General features: G+C 40.4%; 1 protein-coding gene across 8 annotated transcripts in view; it reads left to right on the top strand.

Moving 5' to 3' along the window:
- The first annotated feature begins 513 nt into the window (after nt 1–513).
- The window catches only part of LOC132391300 (cullin-5), a 73,092-nt gene continuing 55,476 nt past the window's right edge, over nt 514–18,129 (top strand). The window contains exons 1-3 of one of the 8 annotated variants that reach the window (XM_059964282.1): nt 514–998; nt 12,763–12,796; nt 13,854–13,963. In XM_059964282.1, coding sequence (XP_059820265.1) covers nt 874–998; nt 12,763–12,796; nt 13,854–13,963 — 269 coding nt within the window. In that variant the 5' untranslated portion in view covers nt 514–873. The other 7 variants (XM_059964283.1, XM_059964285.1, XM_059964287.1 and 4 more) reach the window with 7 other exon arrangements.

Here is an 18,129-nt window from a genome sequence, read left to right as displayed (position 1 = left end):
TATCATCTAACTTTGGTTCTTCCACCTTTGCCATTCATGTATTAAGCTGCCTGATGCACCATCAATAACTCACTCTGAGATGTAAGGCAAGATATCGGCTTTTATTGACTGAAGAAGGAACCAGCAGTGAGTGACCATCATATTACATCCTGGAGAATGAGGCAGAGGATCAGACCCCGATCGCCTTTGTACAGGGGCCTGTGGGAGGAGCCACAGGAGCAGTCAGCAGGGGGCGTGTCCAGACAGGTATACACATAGTTCACCACACTGCCTGGAGTCCATGCTCTAGAGTCCCAACCCTGAGGCTCTTCAGTTCTCTACCCACCACCTTCTAAGTCACTACTAAGGCATGGCTCCATGACATAGTTGATTAATTCCTCCCACCCCCCCCCCCCCCAGACACACACAATAATAAGAGGTTAGGTGTTGAATTTTATTTGATACAATATCTGTGAAGAATCAAAGGACATTTTACTCTGATAAGGTGCTATACAAATAAAAATTAGCAGCTATTGAGAGTTAACTAGAATTAAGGTTTCATGTTAGTGACCTTCAATAACTGTGATCTATTATTTTTTTTACATCATCTGTTTTTAATCACGTGTGTAGCTTTGATTTCTATTTTTTTTATCTGATTGCTTGTTCTGACTTTGAAGCTCAATGTGTGGTGACATTCTTGTACATACCATATATAGCCTGAATTCCTGAAATGCCAATGAACATGCTAAAAGGGAGGAATAAACACCTGCTATTTTGAATTTTTGACAATGGAGACCAAGGGAACTGAATACCATAAATGGTGTTTGGGGCATTTGAGAGATGGCACAGAAAATTGTTAAGCTGGCTGATCTCTGGAAGTGGTGAAGACAGGACATGTATGGTGACAGTGAGGATAGAGGGGAACACAGCTGCTGGAACGACGAGTTTCTGGAAATTAGGAAAAAACGAGAGTTGAAAAAGAGGAAAAAACATTACAAGTTATTCTTTCATTACAACTGGTCAGTTCTGATACAGACTGGAAGCATTCAGCAGAGATTTTTTTTCTGTTAAATTGTTGGATTGATTGTGTATTTCTTGGTGCCAGACCTGTAGAATTTGTGGGGAGCTTAATAATTAACCTTTCATCAAGACAACGAAAAGATAGTCCTAAAGACGAGGGGTTTAAGGCAATAACTTAGACAACATTTTCTGCTTTTAATTCGCATTTCTGATATCTACAGTTTTTTTTTGTTTTGCCTTCTGAACCCCAGGTCTAAATTAGCAAAAAGTGTCACAATGATACTCCGAGCTTTTCTTGAAGCAGTTTCTGCAGAAGTTTCATATTAACGTGATGTGTGTGTGGATGGAGGGCGTTAATGTGGTTCCGAGGAGACTGAGGTCGGAGAGCCGCCGCTACTCTGCGGGCTGGTGGGAGAACGGAACCACCGTGCTGTCCTCCAGGACAGGGGGCGCTGCCGAGACGGAGCTGGCTGCCACCTGGGGAGGGCCGCTCGGAGTTGTGCGAGGGAAGGAGCGGCTCCGTCGTCCTTGGTTGCCGGCGATCACATGAGCCAGCCCGTTATGGGTCCGTTGTTGCCGAGCTAAGTTTAGACTGTGGCGAAAGTAGAAAGAAAAGGACGGAGAGAAATAATAGGGACGTGCCTAATAAAACCGTTGTCACTGTGGCCTCCTGGCCCCATCACCGAACTGTTCCCACAACCTATGGGCTCTTTTTCAAGGACTCTTCATCTCACGCTCTCAATATTTATTGCTTACTATATTATTTCTTTTTTTTGTATTTGCACAGTTTGTTGTCTTTTGCACATTGGTCGTATGTCCGTCCTGTTGGGTGCGGTCTTTCGTTGATGCTGTTGTGTTTCTTGTATTTACGGTGAATGCCCGCAAGAAAAGGAATCTCAGGGTTGTATGTGGTGAATATATGTACTTTGATAATAAATTTACTTTGAACAATGTGAGGAATATTTTTGTGCTGGAGATAGTTCACCCCCCTCCTCCATCTCTCACCGTCGTTTACCTCCTGCCCCAAATCTCGCGAGAGACTGCGAGGGCTTGGGTAAAGTTTAATATGGCGTCTAATCTGTTAAAGGTAAGCGGGCGGCCCGGCATCTGGCTCCGGCTCCCTCACCTCTCCCTCTCCTTGTCGCAGCTCTCCTGGCCTTGTGTCAGCTCCGCTCGCTTTCTTCCCCAAGGTTTGATCTGTTGTAAATGTGTGGGTTGTTTGGAAAATGGCGGCCCCTTGTTGGTCGTGGGCCCGGGTCGCACTAAACGGTCGGCTAAGACGAAAAGGAAAGAAGCATCACTTTGTAAAGGCCTTTCCTTCCGATGTTCCCCATAGTTCTGCATTTGTAGAACTATCGGCATGTTTTGTTTTGTGTATGGGGAGTTTGTTGTAGAGCTAGGATTGATGGTTTTAAACGTAAGGAGCAGTACGTTTAAAAAAATAGCATGTATGGTATGAGGGCAATGCAGATGTTAAATCTGGAGTTGTTTGTAAGTTGAGCTTTAATTTATGTTCATGGCTTTTTTCGTCTAGCGTCTCTGGTAGTGACAAGGTGAAGGGTGAATTTTAGGAGTTCATTTGTTAGTTCACAGTTCAGAAATAAAAATAAGACCAAGGATGAAGTTGTTATTGCCAACATAGTGTCTCGTTTGTAAAATATGACTCAAGATTAGAAATAGTTGGAAACACTGTATAATTAGCATCTTGGCGGAATGGAAGATCTACATTTTAGGTAAACACCAGAATCAAGTTGAGGGTTAAAACCAAGGATAAGGGAGAGAGGTTTTTAAACTTCAGATTGAGGTCTCACACACTTGGAGTCTCTGTTCGCTGCTTTGACTTGCCTATGTATTTTTCAATGTTTTTGTTTTGTATTAATATTATCCAAGTAGAAATAAGGCAGTGGGAGATGGCAGCTTTAAAACCTTTATTTACTATTTAGACTAAGATGCGATCAAAGGCTTATTCACCCTTGGTTCTTGGTGAACGAAGAATACATATTGCATTCTTGATGGCATTCCATATGTATAATGCTAAATGTTTTGGAATGGGGGATTTAAAAAAAAATTTGCAATTGGGTGTCAATGAAAAATCAGTTACATAATGTTCTTGTGATACTTTCCATCATTTTAATAATTCCATCACACTAATATAATTGATTTTTTTTTGGAGATACAGCATGGAATAGGCCCTTTCAGTCCTTTGAGCCAAGCCGCCCAGCAATCCCCCAATTGAACCCTAGCCTAATCACGGGACAATTTACAATGACCAATTAATCAACCAACGATTACATCTTTGGATTGTGGGAGGAAACCCACGTGTGGGGGGGGGGGGAACATGCAAACTCCATAAAGGTAGCGACAGGAATTGAACCCAGTTGGGTCACTGGTACTGTAAAGCGCTGTGCCACCCAATGTCCTCATCCAGTACTTTGCAGTTTTCAGTGAGCTGCAGTTGTACTTGCACTATTGGATGTTCCTCCTTAATTTTGTATCTGTAACTTGAAAGGAAATATTTATACTTGCTAGTGATCATAGAGTATTTGGATGACATGTTTTAAGTGTCTGGTGCATGTTCTCACCAGCAGTAAACTTGAGGCAGAGACAGGTGATTTATTTAAGTGCTTTTCATTTTTCTAACCGACTTCTTGATTAAACACAGTCACCCTCAAATTCATGAGCTTAAATTGGAATTCATTAACTTAAAACATTAGAACATTTTCTGTTCTCTGAGTAAGCATGCATTTCATTTCACTTGTATGTGTTTTAAATAAACGAGTTAATATTTTAAAACGTTACTATTAATGGATATCTACAGTTGATGGAGTTCTTTAGAATATGATTATGGTAATTTTGATAAAACTATTGAACACATACATAACAATACTAAGCTGATTTGCAGCAATGTATGCTCTCTCAAGAGACCTGGGCAGCGTTTATAATTACTTCTCATAATTGGCTATAAGATGGAATCAAACCAGATGCAAGATTCTGTGTACCTTAAATGTAGGCAGGAGGGCAAGGATTTCTGAATCAAAAGGCAAAAATGTAGAAATCAGAATTAAAACCAAATATCCTGAAAATACTCAGCAGGCTACTCAATATTTTTGCCAAGAGAAGCAGAGTTGACATTTTAGATGGATGACATTTTAAACAGAATTTCAAAATATACTTTAAATGTTTAAATTGCAGAGGAAAAGGAGAGGTGGATTGTCCAGTTGGAAATTGAATAGAGTTTTAGTGACACAAAAGGTGATGGTACTGGCTGAGAGAGAGTTGTGGGGGCTTATTTTACCAAATTTACCTGAAGGACTGTAAGTTGAAGATGTTTGAGGACAGGTGAAAAAACATGCTGAAACGTGGATACAAAGTACTGCAGTACCTGGAAATACCCAGCAGATCTTGCAGAATTAGATGAGTTTTGAAAACTTGATTTAAAGTTACTAGTTGATTTTTTTTTTAATGACAGTTGGCTATTCCTGACATGAACTAGAAAAGCTAGTTATCTGAAATTGTTGAAATATAGAAACATAGAAAACCTACAGCACAATACAGGCCCTTCGGCCCGCGAAGTTGTGCTGAACATGTCCCTACCTTAGCAATTGCTAGGCTTACCTATAGCCCTCTATTTTACTAAGCTCCATGTACCAATCTAAAAGCCTCTTAAAAGAACCTATCGTATCTGCCTCCACCACCATTGGCCGGCAACCCATTCCAAGACCTCACCACTCTCTGAGTAAAACAACTTACCCCTGACATCTCCTCTGTACCTACTCCCCAGCACCTAAACCTGTGTCCTCTTGTGGCATTTCAGCCCTGGAAAAGAGCCTCTGACTATCCACACGATAAATGCCTCTCATCATCTTGTACACCTCTATTAGGTCACCCCTCATCCTCCATCACTCCAAGGAGAAAGGGCCAAGTTCACTCAACCTATTTTCATAGGGCATGCTCTCCAATCCAGGCAACATCCTTGTAAATCTCCTCTGCACCCTTTCTATGGCTTCCACATCCTTCCTGTAGTGAGGCAACTGGAACTGAGCACAATTCTCCAAGTGGGGTCTGACCAGGGTCCTATATAGCTGCAACATTCAGCATTTGAATTCAGCATTCAGTTCTAAGTGCTGTAAGGTACACAGTGGCAAGATAAGAAGGTGTATACTTGTGCTCAGGGAGACACAAAAAAACTATAGATGTTGGAATTTTGAGCAACACAAAGCATTGAATGAGCCTGGCAGGTCAGGCAACATCAGTCAAGGGCAATGGGCAGTCGATTGTTAATGTCTCTGTAGATCCTACTGACCTTATTAATTCCTACAGTGAGATGTGTGATACATTGTGTTTATGTTGGGCTTCATTGTGATGGTGTTAAGAGATCAAAGAAAGGCAAAGTGCTGGTGAGTTGGAGAATTAAACTGAGCAACTGGAAGTTCAGGCTGAACAATGGGAATGGATGGTCATGTTTGTCTTTTTTCAATGTCATGGAATCTCTGTCCTAGAATTGGGCATTACAGCACATTGTAGGCCCTTTGGGGTAGATGTATACCATCAAGCAAAACCAGGGTGTAAGGCACAATGGTGTACACAACACACAATAACTTAGGAAAGAATTAAATCTACAAAAGAATTAGACGCAAAGAAACAAAGCAAAGTGCATAAATTAAATATTGTAAGGTATAGAACAGATTAACTGGTGATAACTTCAAATGCAATGCCACAGTGATTTCAGAAACCTAATGGCGGAAGAGAAGAGCAACACACAAAATGCTGGTGGAACGCAGCAGGCCAGGCAGCATCTATAGGAAGAAGCACAGTTGACATTTTGGGCCGAGATCCTTCGTCAGGACTAACTGATAGAAAGAGATTTGAAAGTGGTGGGGGGGGGGGAATCCAAAATGATAGGAGAAGACAGGAGGGGGTGGGGTGAAGCTGAGATGGAAAGGTGATTGGCAAAAGGGGTACAGAGCTGGAGAAGGGAAAAGATCATAGGATCGGAGGCCTAGGGAGAAAGAAAGGGGGAGGGGAGCACCAAAAGGGAGATGGAGAACAGGCAAAGAGTGATTGTGAGAGAGGCAGAGAGTGTAAAAAAAAATGGAAGAGGGAGTAAATAAGGGATGGGGTAAGAAGGGGAGGAGGGACGTTAACGGAAGTTAGAGAAATCAGTGTTCATGCCATCAGGTTGGAGGCTATCCTGAGATCTCCCAGTGGCCACACATTTTAATTCCACGTCCCATTCCCATTCTGAAATTCTATCCATGGCTGCTTCTACTGTCAAGATGAAGCCACACTCAGATTGGAGGAACACCATCTTATATTCTGTCTGGGTAGCCTCCAACCTGTTGGCATGAACATTGATTTTTCTAACTTCCGTTAATGCCCCTCCTCCCCTTCTTACCCCATCCCTTATTTATTTATTCCCCCCCTCCCCCCCTCTTTTTTTTCTCACTGCCTCTCTCAATCACTCTGCCTGTTCTCCATCTCCCTCTGGTGCTCCCCTCCCCCTTTCTTTCTCCCTAGGCCTCCCAGCTCATGATCCTTTCCCTTCTCCAGCTCTTTTGCCAATCACCTTTCCAGCTCTTAGCTTCACCCCTCTCCTCCTGTCTTCTCCTATCATTTTGGAGTTCCCCCTCCCCCCTCTTACTTTCAAATCTCTTGCTATCTTTTCTTTCTGTTAATCCTGATGAAGGGTCTCGGCCCAAAACATCGACTGTGCTTCTTCCTATAGATGCTGCCTGGCCTGCTGCATTGCACCAGCATTTTGTGTATGTTGCTTGAACTTCCAGTATCTGCAGATTTCCTCATGTTTGTGGGCCTAAGGGAAGAAGCTGTTTATTACCTGACCGTTCTTGTTTTGTGCATTGGAGTCTCTTGCCTGAATGTAGAAAGTCGGAGGATGCTGGATGGATGGGTGGGATCCTTGCATACACAGCGGCCCTGATAAATATCCCTGATGGATGCTAGGGAGACCGCTATGATTCTCTCGGCCATTTTCACAGAGCTTTGAAGGGACTTCAGGTCCAATGCTCTGCTGCTCCCACCCAGATGATGCAACTTGTCGGGATGCTTTCAATGGTGCTCCTGTAAAATTCAGTTAAGATGGGGGGTAGTGCGGGAGCTTCGCTTGCCTCAATTTTCTCAGCAAGTGGAGATGCTGCTGTGCTGCCTTATTCAGGGACATAATATTGAGGGACCAGGTGATGTGAACTCCCAGGAACCTGGTGTACTTAATTGTCTCTACTGAAGAGCCATGTATTTACAGAGGGGTATGGTTCATCTGCATCTTCCTAAAGTCCACCATAATTTCCTTGGTCTTCTCCACGTTCAGGCTTTGTATGTTCTCACACCAGCCCACGAGCTACTCTACTTCCTCTCTGTACTCCAACTCATCATTGTTATTGATAAGGCCAACCACTGTTGTGGCATCTGCAAAATTAATGACATGGAATGTGCTGAATACTATGACGCAGTCATGTGTTAGCAGTGTGAACAGCAGTGGGCTAAGTGCACAGCCCTAGGGAATGTGCTGAGTGTGATAGGGCTAAAGACATTGCAGCCCACATGGACTGATGTTAACAAGTTACAGAATCCAGTTACAGAGAGTGGTGTTGAGACCCAGCGAGGACAGTTTCCCCCATCAGTTTCTGGGGTAGGATGGTGTTAAACACCAAAACAACAGCCTGGCATATAAGACCCCATTTTCCAGGTGGTCAGGACAGAGGCTATGGCATCATCAGTGGATCGATTTGAGCGATAAGTGAACTGGTAAGGGTCCAGTGTAGACAGGAGAAAGAGTTTAATACACTGCAGCTGCTAAAAGCATTTCACAATGGTTGATGTTAGTGCCACTGGACGATAGTTATGTAGGCAGATTGTCCTTGAAATGATAGCTGGTGACTTGAAAACCGAAAGTACAATTGACCTCTGCCAGAGAGATGTTGAAAAATATGTCAGCACCTCAGTTAGCTGGGCTGCACAATCTTTCAGAACCCAGGTATATTATTGGGGCCCTACGGGGGTTTGTCTGTTTTGACCCTAGCCAGGGTCTTCCTCAACTCAGCTTTGGTCAGATGGAGTGACCTTCCTCACCACCACTTTGTTTTGTCTATCAAACCAGGCATAAAAGACATTCAGCCTGTTGGGGAGTGAGGAGTCCTGGTCACTGATGTGCAGAGTAGACGTGGCCTGTAATCCTCTGAATTCCCTGCCACATGCAACTTTTGTCTCTGGTATCGCAGAAGTGGTTGTATGTTTTCTGAGAATACTCCCATTTTCCCTCCCGAAGGAGTGAAAATGCCCAGTTCTTGTTTCCCTGAGAGTGTCATGCCCTCGATCTAAAGGCAGCAGCATGATCCTTCCGCCGTGCGCATACCTGTAGTAAGCCATGGCTTCTGATTTGCCTTCACACCGATGAGTTGTAAGGGCAAATCAATACATGTCTATGTAACTGGTCACAGAAACCACATATTCCTTGATGTAAACATGTTTTATAGGTAGCAGCCTCCCTTAAGATTCTCCAGTTGATGTTTTCAAAGCAGCTCTGTAATGCTGAGATCGCTCCCTGAGACCAGGTTTTCACACCCCTCAAGAGCTGGTTTGACCCATTTAATCAGTGGTTTGTATGTTGAATTAGCATAATAGATAATGTGGGATTGTGGGACTGCTTTATATGTACCTGGTATGTTAGTATAAACCAGGTTCAGTTTATTTTCACCTCTGATAGCAAAACCAATGTGCTTGTGAAATTTAGGCAAAACTGTTTTCAGATTAGCATGGTTAAAGTCACCATTGACCATGAAGATACCATCAGGGTGTTTAGTTTGAAAGTCACTGGTGTTGTAGAGCTCATGCAGCGCCTTGCTGACATTAGCAGTGGGGAGGGGATTTATACTGTTACCAACACAATTATAGTGAACACCTTCAGTATATAAAATGGTCTGTACTTCACTAAAATAAACTCAGTTATCGGTGAACAGTGGAATGCCACTGCTAATGCATCTATAGACTAGTTCTTATTTATGTAAAAACAGATACCACCACCATGGGACTTGCCTGAGATTGCTAAGATTCCTTCATTCGTTGCCCATCTAAAAGTCTCTTAAATATCCTTGAAGTACTTCTTTCTACCACCACCCCCAGCGGTCCATTCCAGGCACTGCACACTATAAAACAAAAACACCTACCTGTGACATCTCCCCTAAAATGAGCAAAACGTATACTATACTGCTTCATCTGGAGGGCATACTTGGGTTCCTCAATGGTGGGAAAGACTGAGATAAAAAGGTAAACGTTGAACCATTTGGATTGTGCAATGAGCAGAGACCTTGAATCATGTTTATTATTTGTGATGGAGGACTAGCTTTGACCCACAGCAATGCTATGCCATCAAGAGCAAATTGTTTTGGAGTTCTCAGCATAGCCTGTTAGACTCCCATGGCCTCACGTTAAGCAAGACAAAAAAAAACCTGATTTACAAACTTGTGCTATCATTTGGTTCTTGAACACATTCAAGTTTCACCTAATATAGCAAGGGCACAGGATATACTTTGGATTCCTGTGATAAATGGACTTGCCCACCTTTGTATTCGGCAGAGTAACTCTATAATTTTTGAGGCCTTTCTTCACCCTCCAATATTTAATGAAATAGGATTGATCCAGTAGTTACAATTAGGTGTTCAAGAGTCAGTCTGAGCCACCGACTGCAACAAAATCATATTCTTCTGCAATTTCTGATTAGTTGTCAATATGTCTTCTACTATTATCGTTGAGTAAGAGGTGTGAGTAGACAAAGTCGTGAAGAACAGTAATCAGCTTAGTAATTTTGAGGTACCATATGGTGTAGCTACAACCCATCTGCAATGCATTGTAAATTACAGAAATGTATGCTAGAGCTAAGGGATTGCATAACCAAAAGGCAAAATAAAAGATCAGATTAAGAGCTAGTAATATGAATGTGCAGTGACGGTGGTGCCTATCACATGAATGCCAATTAAAAGAATGAAGTTGCTGTTAACAAAGCTGAAGTGTTCACTATCAACCAGATGAGTCAAATGGATGATTCACCTTCGTCTTTCCAACATGATAGCAATAAATATTGAAGTACTTTGGATTTTATAAAGACTCTGTCAAATTCAACACAATTGAAGAGGACAGATAAAATTTACATCTCCATAGTCCATCAGGAAATTGATATTTTTATGAACATTACTGTCAAGGCACTTGTTTGCCACCTACCTGTCTGGTTCTGCATGAACTTCTTTAGTCTTTGCTGCAAAGTGAGTTTTGGTGGAATTTGTTATTGGACAGTATTTGATGGAATATGGCATCAAAGGGTCCTGCAGTTTTGATGTTTCGATATACATGTTTTTGATAAAATTGAGGGTAAAATTCATCCTTGATTGGAGTCTATATGAAGTACATAAACTGATGGTGGTTGGAGCAAATTTCATATGTAGGATATTTCTGCAGGAGTTGCTTGAGGACAGATTCCTAGGCCCAACCCTCCGCAGCTTCATAACAGGCATTCCACTGAATTATATTGAACAAGAACTGGGGTCTTTGCTGACCATCAAACATTCCAGTTACATTAATCCCATTTTATTCTCCCCTTCTCATCAATTCTTGAGTGTCCAAAACTTGCCTTGCACTCTTGGTTCAGTTATAGTGATGAATTAACTTATGAGCCTGCATATATCTTTGTGCTATGGGAGGACACTGGAGTACCTTGGGGAATCTGCGTAGCTACAGAGAGAGCATTTGTACCGTCAGCATCTGAGATTAGAATAACCCCAGGGCCCTGAAACATGGGGAACATTCAGGTATTGACTATAAGGCATGTAGGAATCAGATAAGGACCATCTCTATTGTGAATTCAATAGCATCAGGCTTACCAAAATTCCTGTTAGCTATACCTGATGATGTCTGTTGACCAAAAGCTTACAAATGCTGTCAGTGCTACAAAAGTTTGTTAGTCAGTGGTTATTTTGTAGGTAGTGATTTATGGCTGAGTTCCCTTTTCATTATTTACAATGTGTACATCAGAAAAGTGATGGAATACCATCCACAAATTCGTGACAGTAGTTCCAACATATTAGAATGTTGATACCACTGATGGGGTGTGGGGGTGGGGATGATCTTTTTTGATTGGCATCTATCATCTCTAAACATTCCAATATTGCTAATAGTACTTCCTATATAAAAAACAGCCTGTCAATACTTTGCAAGGATTGAAATACTCAAGGTCATAATTCACTATCTGCACATTAAAAGTGAATTGGTAAAAATCAGACAATGGGTTAGCAAATAAACATTTTCAAAATAATCTGATTCTTCAATGAAATTAATTCTATCTTGCCTTTCTCTGCTGGCATAACTTTCATTTGATTGTCTCTTCAGCCCTAAGTTTTGCTATCTAATTCTGTTACTATCCTTTGGAAACTTATTTCAAGTTTCTTTCACTTTGTGTGAGAACACTATTGACCTCATTGTACCTTTTGATCTGATAACTTCATAATCTATATTTTTAATAGAACTCAAATGTTCGCTTTATTTAGGCTTCTGGATTATTTCAGTAACAACCCTCGTAGGTACTGTTTCATATGAGTTATTAGATTGGGACTGTGTCTGCAATCCAAGGCACTGATTTTAAGAACAGAAAAGTAATTTCTGAAATCCTACATTATTTATCTTTCAATTACTGTTCCTAACATTTATTACATTTCTGATCATGGGAACTAACAGTGAGAACGTTCATTGCAAATTCCACATTATAACAATGATTTCACTTAAAAATAATTTCATTGTGTGTAAAATTCTTTGAAGTATTTTGAAGCTTCAAAAAGCATAGGGTAAATGCAAGTCATTCTCTTCCTTCTACACTACCATAGCTCTTTGTAACCTGGACTTTGTAGAGTGGTCTTCACCTTTCTCATTGTAGATTACTGTGTGTGTTCTGGTTATCATTTGGCAGTCATTTATGATTAAGGATGAGTTACTTCCATTCAGAGTTGTGGATTCTGAGGTGGCAAGTAAGGCCAGTGTGGGAATTGCAGAGTTTGTATCCTGATACCTTGCCCCTGATTTTCAACTCACCCGCCATCGGGAACGTCATTCCTTTTTTATTTTTAAATTGTGGAATTAAGTTTACCATAAAGAAACTGCTTCAGAATCTAAAGAATTTTGCAACATGACCACCAGTGCATCCATTATTTCCAGGGCCACTTTCTACAATATTATGCAATAAGCAGCAACTGTTATTAGTTTGCCATTTTATAATACTCATTTGCCACAAGGCAATGAAACAACACTTTTAGTTTATTAAAATTATGTTGTAATTGTCCAAGGTTGCTAGACATCCCGTTTCCAACAATAGTGAGATCTGTGTGAGAGTGGGAACTATTGAAGAGAGCAAGTCTTGATGCACGTGAGTTTCATTTGGACCAATGAAAATAATGAGGCTTAAGTGTAGTGGCCATTATTTGAGTGAATAGTGATAGCACGGGGAACTGAGGCTTTGGTGAAAAGAGGCAGAGGCCATTTTGGATGAGCCATTGTGTGAGTGGGCCAGCAGAGAGGAAATACAATAATTTTCCCATATTTTAAAATACAATTTGAACTTTTAGCTACTTTGACACCAGTTGAAGATAAAGAAGGGTTGTGACTACTGAAATACTTTTCTCCGTAACTATTGCACAGCATCATGTACCATGCAGGTATGGAATCCAAATTTGAACTATTCTTCCTGACACATTGAATTTGTGTTTTCAGCTGCACAGGATTAGAGGAAAAAATTACAGCGAGGGTAAGACAACAAACAGTATCTGATTTTTAAATTAATTTTATCTGACCTCTAAGAGGCACTGTGAATTATCAGCCAAAAACTGTGCAGTGAGTGGATCGATAGATTTTCAGATAGGGATATTGGAGCGTTAACATCCACCAGAACTGGATGAATGGGATTTCCATTTGGTTCACCATGAACCAATATCCTTCTAACCTGGAAGCAAAAGTGTCATTGCAGATGCAAGATATCATTTGATGCTAACTAGCCATTAACAATAACTTGCTATAAAACAGCAATAATGCTTAAATTGTTGGAAAAGTTTTCAAGAAAACTAGAAGTAATCCAAGCTATTAGTAAAAGGAAGTAGGCCTTAAGGAGAGTTTTAAAATTGGTGAAAAAGATGGTTGGGAGGGCTTTTAAGTAGGGAATTCAAGAAAATGAGATGCAGATGGCTTAAGGAAATCAGTTGAGTGGCAGAAAAGAGATGCACAAAAGATTGGAGTGAAAGAAACAGGAGTCATTGGGGCAGGGCGAAAATGCAATACTGAATGAGTTGGTAATAGAGGCAAGAACTAAGTGATAAGAACATGATCATTTTTAAAATTGGGAGCATGGGGACAGAATAACTGTAGGTTAGTGATGTCACAGGAGAAGGGGGACAACAATATTAATAGAACACATCTCAATGTGGAAAATATTTCAAAATACTTTGTAATGTTTTGTAGGGCAAAATTGATGATATTGTGATTGGGGGGGGAATAAAGATGAGTCAAGCTCAGCTTGGTGCATCAAGGCACAAGTTGTGTAGCTTGCACTGAGTTACTACTGAAGGAAGGAAATGGAGGTTGCTACCAGGTAGGGTGTGGTGTAGTTGTTCAATGGCTTACTTACACCTTTTTCAAAGTATGGAACCTGCAAGTGTCTAAGGATACTTCCGATTTGTAATTTGTATAAAATGCACACCTCATCCAAATTATTGTCCATAACCAGAAGTGTTTGTGGTCAAATTGCAATGCTGATATCAATGGCTTAATAATCAATGCTGTGTGTGCTCATCGTCTTTAATTTCTTACAGAATAAAGGCTCTCTCCAGTTTGAGGACAAATGGGATCTTATGCGCCCCATTGTCCTAAAGCTGTTACGACAGGAATCTGTAACGAAACAACAGTGGTTTGACTTATTTTCGTGAGTATTTCATTAAATTAATTGAGATTATAAAAACATTGGATAGAATGTTTTTATGTTACACAAGTTCAGTGAGGCTGCTCTTTTGGTTAATGGCATGGCCAGTTCACGATTCAAGCCAGTTAAGGATGTTGTGCAATATATTTGTTAGATAGGGTATCTGTGGCTTTGTGGGAGAGGGTGCGGCAAATGTGATCAGAACTAAATTACCCTTTTCAGGTCTGAGATGCCAGCTACCTTCAGATGAGATGAAGCATCTGCATGTTGGGCCAAAAATTTTAAATTTTGTCGAGATGATTTGTAATTGTTTTGTAGTTGTTATGACTCAGTTGAAATTAAAACCTGAAAGTTCAGTTTTGTGGTATAGGACTCTGTGACGAAGAATTATGATTTTAGCACCTAGAATTGCTGTGGTACAAATAAAGTGTAGTAGTTGTTATATGACTTCAAGCACTTTGATTATATATGTGTTTATTTGAGCAATCTACCATTGCTCTGAATTGAACGGCCTGTAATAATGGTGATCACTGTGCTTTTTAGTTTTTATTTCCACTTCTAAAAGTGACCCAAAGAGTGTTGGACTTTTTGTTTTAGTAGGTGATTTTCTAGCTAGTTAAAATTTATTATTCTAACTGTCCAAAATAATAGGGTAGACCTCTGCTGTAAGGTATATACTGTAAAGATTTGATGTAAAAATAATCATGGTTTGAGTTAACATTCCAAAGATCCCAGATCTCCAAGCTTTCATACCATAAGAACATTAAATCTAGGAGCAGAATTAGGCCTTTTGGCACATCGAGATTTCTCCACTATTTGATCATGCTGATTTTTTTTCCCCACTCAACTCTATTTCCTCTCTTCACCCAATAACTTTTGACATCCTTGCTATTACACCCTTTACTATTACCATTTTGACACCCTTACGCCCTTACTCCATTTTAAATATACCCAATGACTGGACCTCCACAGCCATCTGTTGCAATAAATTCCACAGATTTACCACCCTCCAGCTAAAGAAATTCCTTTGTACCTCTATTCTAAGGGGACATTCTTCTATACTTGTTCTAAAGGGGAATACTTCCTAGATGTGCCCTCTGGTCCTAGACTCTACCATTATTAGAAAAATTCCCTTTGCATCCACTCTATCTGGGCCTTTCAATATTTGATAGTTTTCAATGAGATCTCTCTCATCCTTCTAAACTCCAGTGAGTACACGTCTAGAGCTATCAGACATTCCTGAGATGTTAACACTTTTATTCCCAGGTTCATAAGCCTCCTCAGACCTTCTCTGATACCAGCATATCCTTTCTTAGCTCTTGGGCCCAAAACTATTCACAATACCATGGATTCTATTTAATTGGGACACATTGGGATGATTCCATTTTGGCCTAATTAAGCAATTGTCCCAATTAGTTGAAGTTTAATGGAAATAGTTAAAAACATACAACCAAGTCGATCTACTGTTTTACTGAGTAAACAAATTATGTATTTAAATAAAATACACAAATTAAAACACCACTAATACTATTACAGTACTGTAAAAGCATATTAGTTACCAAACAGTTATTGTCCAAGGAATTCATCCAGTGTATGCTGCCGTGCTCTTTAAATTAACTGTAAATGAATGTAGATGTCAGTGCAGACATCTAGTGCAGATAATGGACTGCCTTCATACAATGTTTCTGACAATTGAATCCTCCAAATCTTCCTTTTTATTGTAATATTCAAGATGATTGTTGAAGACAAATTCTTCATGGCCTAATTTGTTGATGTAGTAAAATAGTTCATTTTCAGAACTGTTTTGCATTTTTGGCATCACTAAGTCTGAATGCCTGAAACACAAAACAGTTCTGTATTTTCTTACTCTTATTTCTCACCAACTATCTTTGACAAAAATCACTGCTTTTTGAACACAAATACATGCAACAGGCACTATTTAAAAACTGTTTGTTCTAAGCATGGTGTGGTGTCCCTAACAGCCTTATAAGAAATGTGACTAATACTAGTTTGAAACAGTTTGGCAAAAGTCTCTTGTGCCAGTTAAATGCCACAGTGTCGCAAATAAACGAAGGGAATCCTGGCTATTTTCTCGATTGTTTTTTGTTCTTTAGGAACAATAAGTGGCTGTCAGATTAACTGATAACACAATTAACCAGAATCCACTCTACTCTAAATGTGGTTTGGATAATGTCTTAAAAATACTCAGCATTACACCTTGCTTTAGAGCCTTGTCGACTTGAAATGAATGCTAACATTGCATTTGCCTTCCTTACTGGCAACTCAACCTGCAAATTGACCTTTAGGGTATCCAGCACTAGGACTCCCAAGTCCCCTTGCGCTTCTGATTTCTGAACTTGCCATTTAGAAATTAGTCTATAACTTTATTCCTTGCCAAAGTTCATCATGCACTCCCCTAAATTATATTCCATCTGCCACTTCTTTGCCCATTTGTCCAAGTCCTTCTACAGACTTCCTGCTTCTTCAGTACTACATGCCCCTCTGCCTGTCTTTTAATCATCTGCAATCTTGACCACAAAGGTGTCATTTCCATCTCCCAGATCATTAATATATTATGTGAAAAGCAGAAGACCTAACACCAACACTGGCAGATTACCACTAGTCACCTGCAGCCAACCAGAAAAGGTCCCCTTTATTCTCACCTTTTTACCTCCTGCCAGTCAGCCAATCTTTTGTTTTTGTTCTATCTTTCTTGTTATGCCATGGGTTCTCATCTTGTTTGACACACAACATACTGGAGGAACTCAGCAGGTCAGGCAGCATCTGTGGGGAGGTATAAATTGTGAAGGGTCTTGTTTCAGGTCGAAACCCTTTGTTTGAAATGACGACTGTTTATTCTTCACTGTTGATGCTGCCTGAACTGCTGAGTTCCTCCAGCATTTGTGCATGTTACCCTGGATTTCCAGCATCTCTGGAATCTTTTGTGTCTGTTCACATCTTATTTAGCTTCTTCTGTGACATCTTGTCAAAAGCCTTCTTTAAATCTAAGTAAACAACATAAGACAAAAGATCTTAAAATATAGGGCATTCAGTCCATCCAGTCTGCTCCATCATTCCAAAATTGCTGATTTATTGTTCCTCTCAATCTCATTCTCCTGCCTTGATTAATCAAGATCTTAGCCTCCACATCTGTCTATGGCAATGAATTCTACAGATTTGCTGCCCTCTGGCTGAAGAAATTCCTCCTGGTTTCTGCTCTTAATGGATATCCCTCTCTCTATTCTGAGGCTGTGTGCCCTCTGTTCCAAGACACTTACACTAAATGAGACACCCTCTCCACATCTCTATCTCTGCCTTTCAATATTTGATAGGTTTCAATGAGATCCCCCCCCCCCCACCATTCTTCTGAATCTAGTGAGTGCAGGCTCAGAACCATCAAATGCTCCTTGTATGTTAATCCTATAATTCTGGGGAATCATTCTTGTGAATCTCTTCTGGATCCAACATCCATGATTCTCCTTTGTCTATCCTGTGTACTCTTTCCTCAAATGATTCCTATAGATTTGTCAAGCAAGATTTTTCCTTAAGGAAGTCATGCTGACTTTGGCCTTTTTATCAACTGCCTCCAAGTACTCCAAAACATCATACTAAATGGATTCTAACATATTGACAGCCACCAAAGTCAGGCTAACTGCCTTGTAATTTCTTGTCTTTTGCCTCCCTTCTTTCCTGAAGGGTGGAGTGACATTGTGAGTTTGTAGTCTTCCTAAACCATTCCAGATTCTAGTGGTTCTTGAAAGTTTGCTGCTAATGCTTCCACAATCTCTTTAGCTAACTCTGAAAATCCTGGGATTTAGTCCATCTGGTCATGGTGACTTATCCACCTACTGATTTTTCAGCTTCTCAAGCACTTTCTCCCTGGTAATAGCGACTATGCTTGCTTCTGTGCCCGATGCTCAATTTCTGCCATGTTGCCTTTCCAGTGACTTGTATAACTGAATTGGCATATTCTAAATCGTATACTAAGAGCCCTGACTGATGAAGGCCAGCATGCTAAATGCCTTTTTCACCGCTCTGTCTACCTTTGACTCCACTTTCAGGGAATCATGTACTTCAACTTACAACACTCCCCTGACCATTCATTCTGAATTCCTACCTTGATTTGACTTTCCAAAATGCTACACTTCACACTTATCTGAATTACATTC

Source organism: Hypanus sabinus, chromosome 3 (assembly GCF_030144855.1).
Source record: "Hypanus sabinus isolate sHypSab1 chromosome 3, sHypSab1.hap1, whole genome shotgun sequence".
Classification (NCBI taxonomy): Eukaryota; Metazoa; Chordata; class Chondrichthyes; order Myliobatiformes; family Dasyatidae; genus Hypanus; species Hypanus sabinus.
The sequence above is the reverse complement of the archived record's forward strand: the minus strand, read 5'-3'. Positions and strand labels throughout refer to the sequence as shown.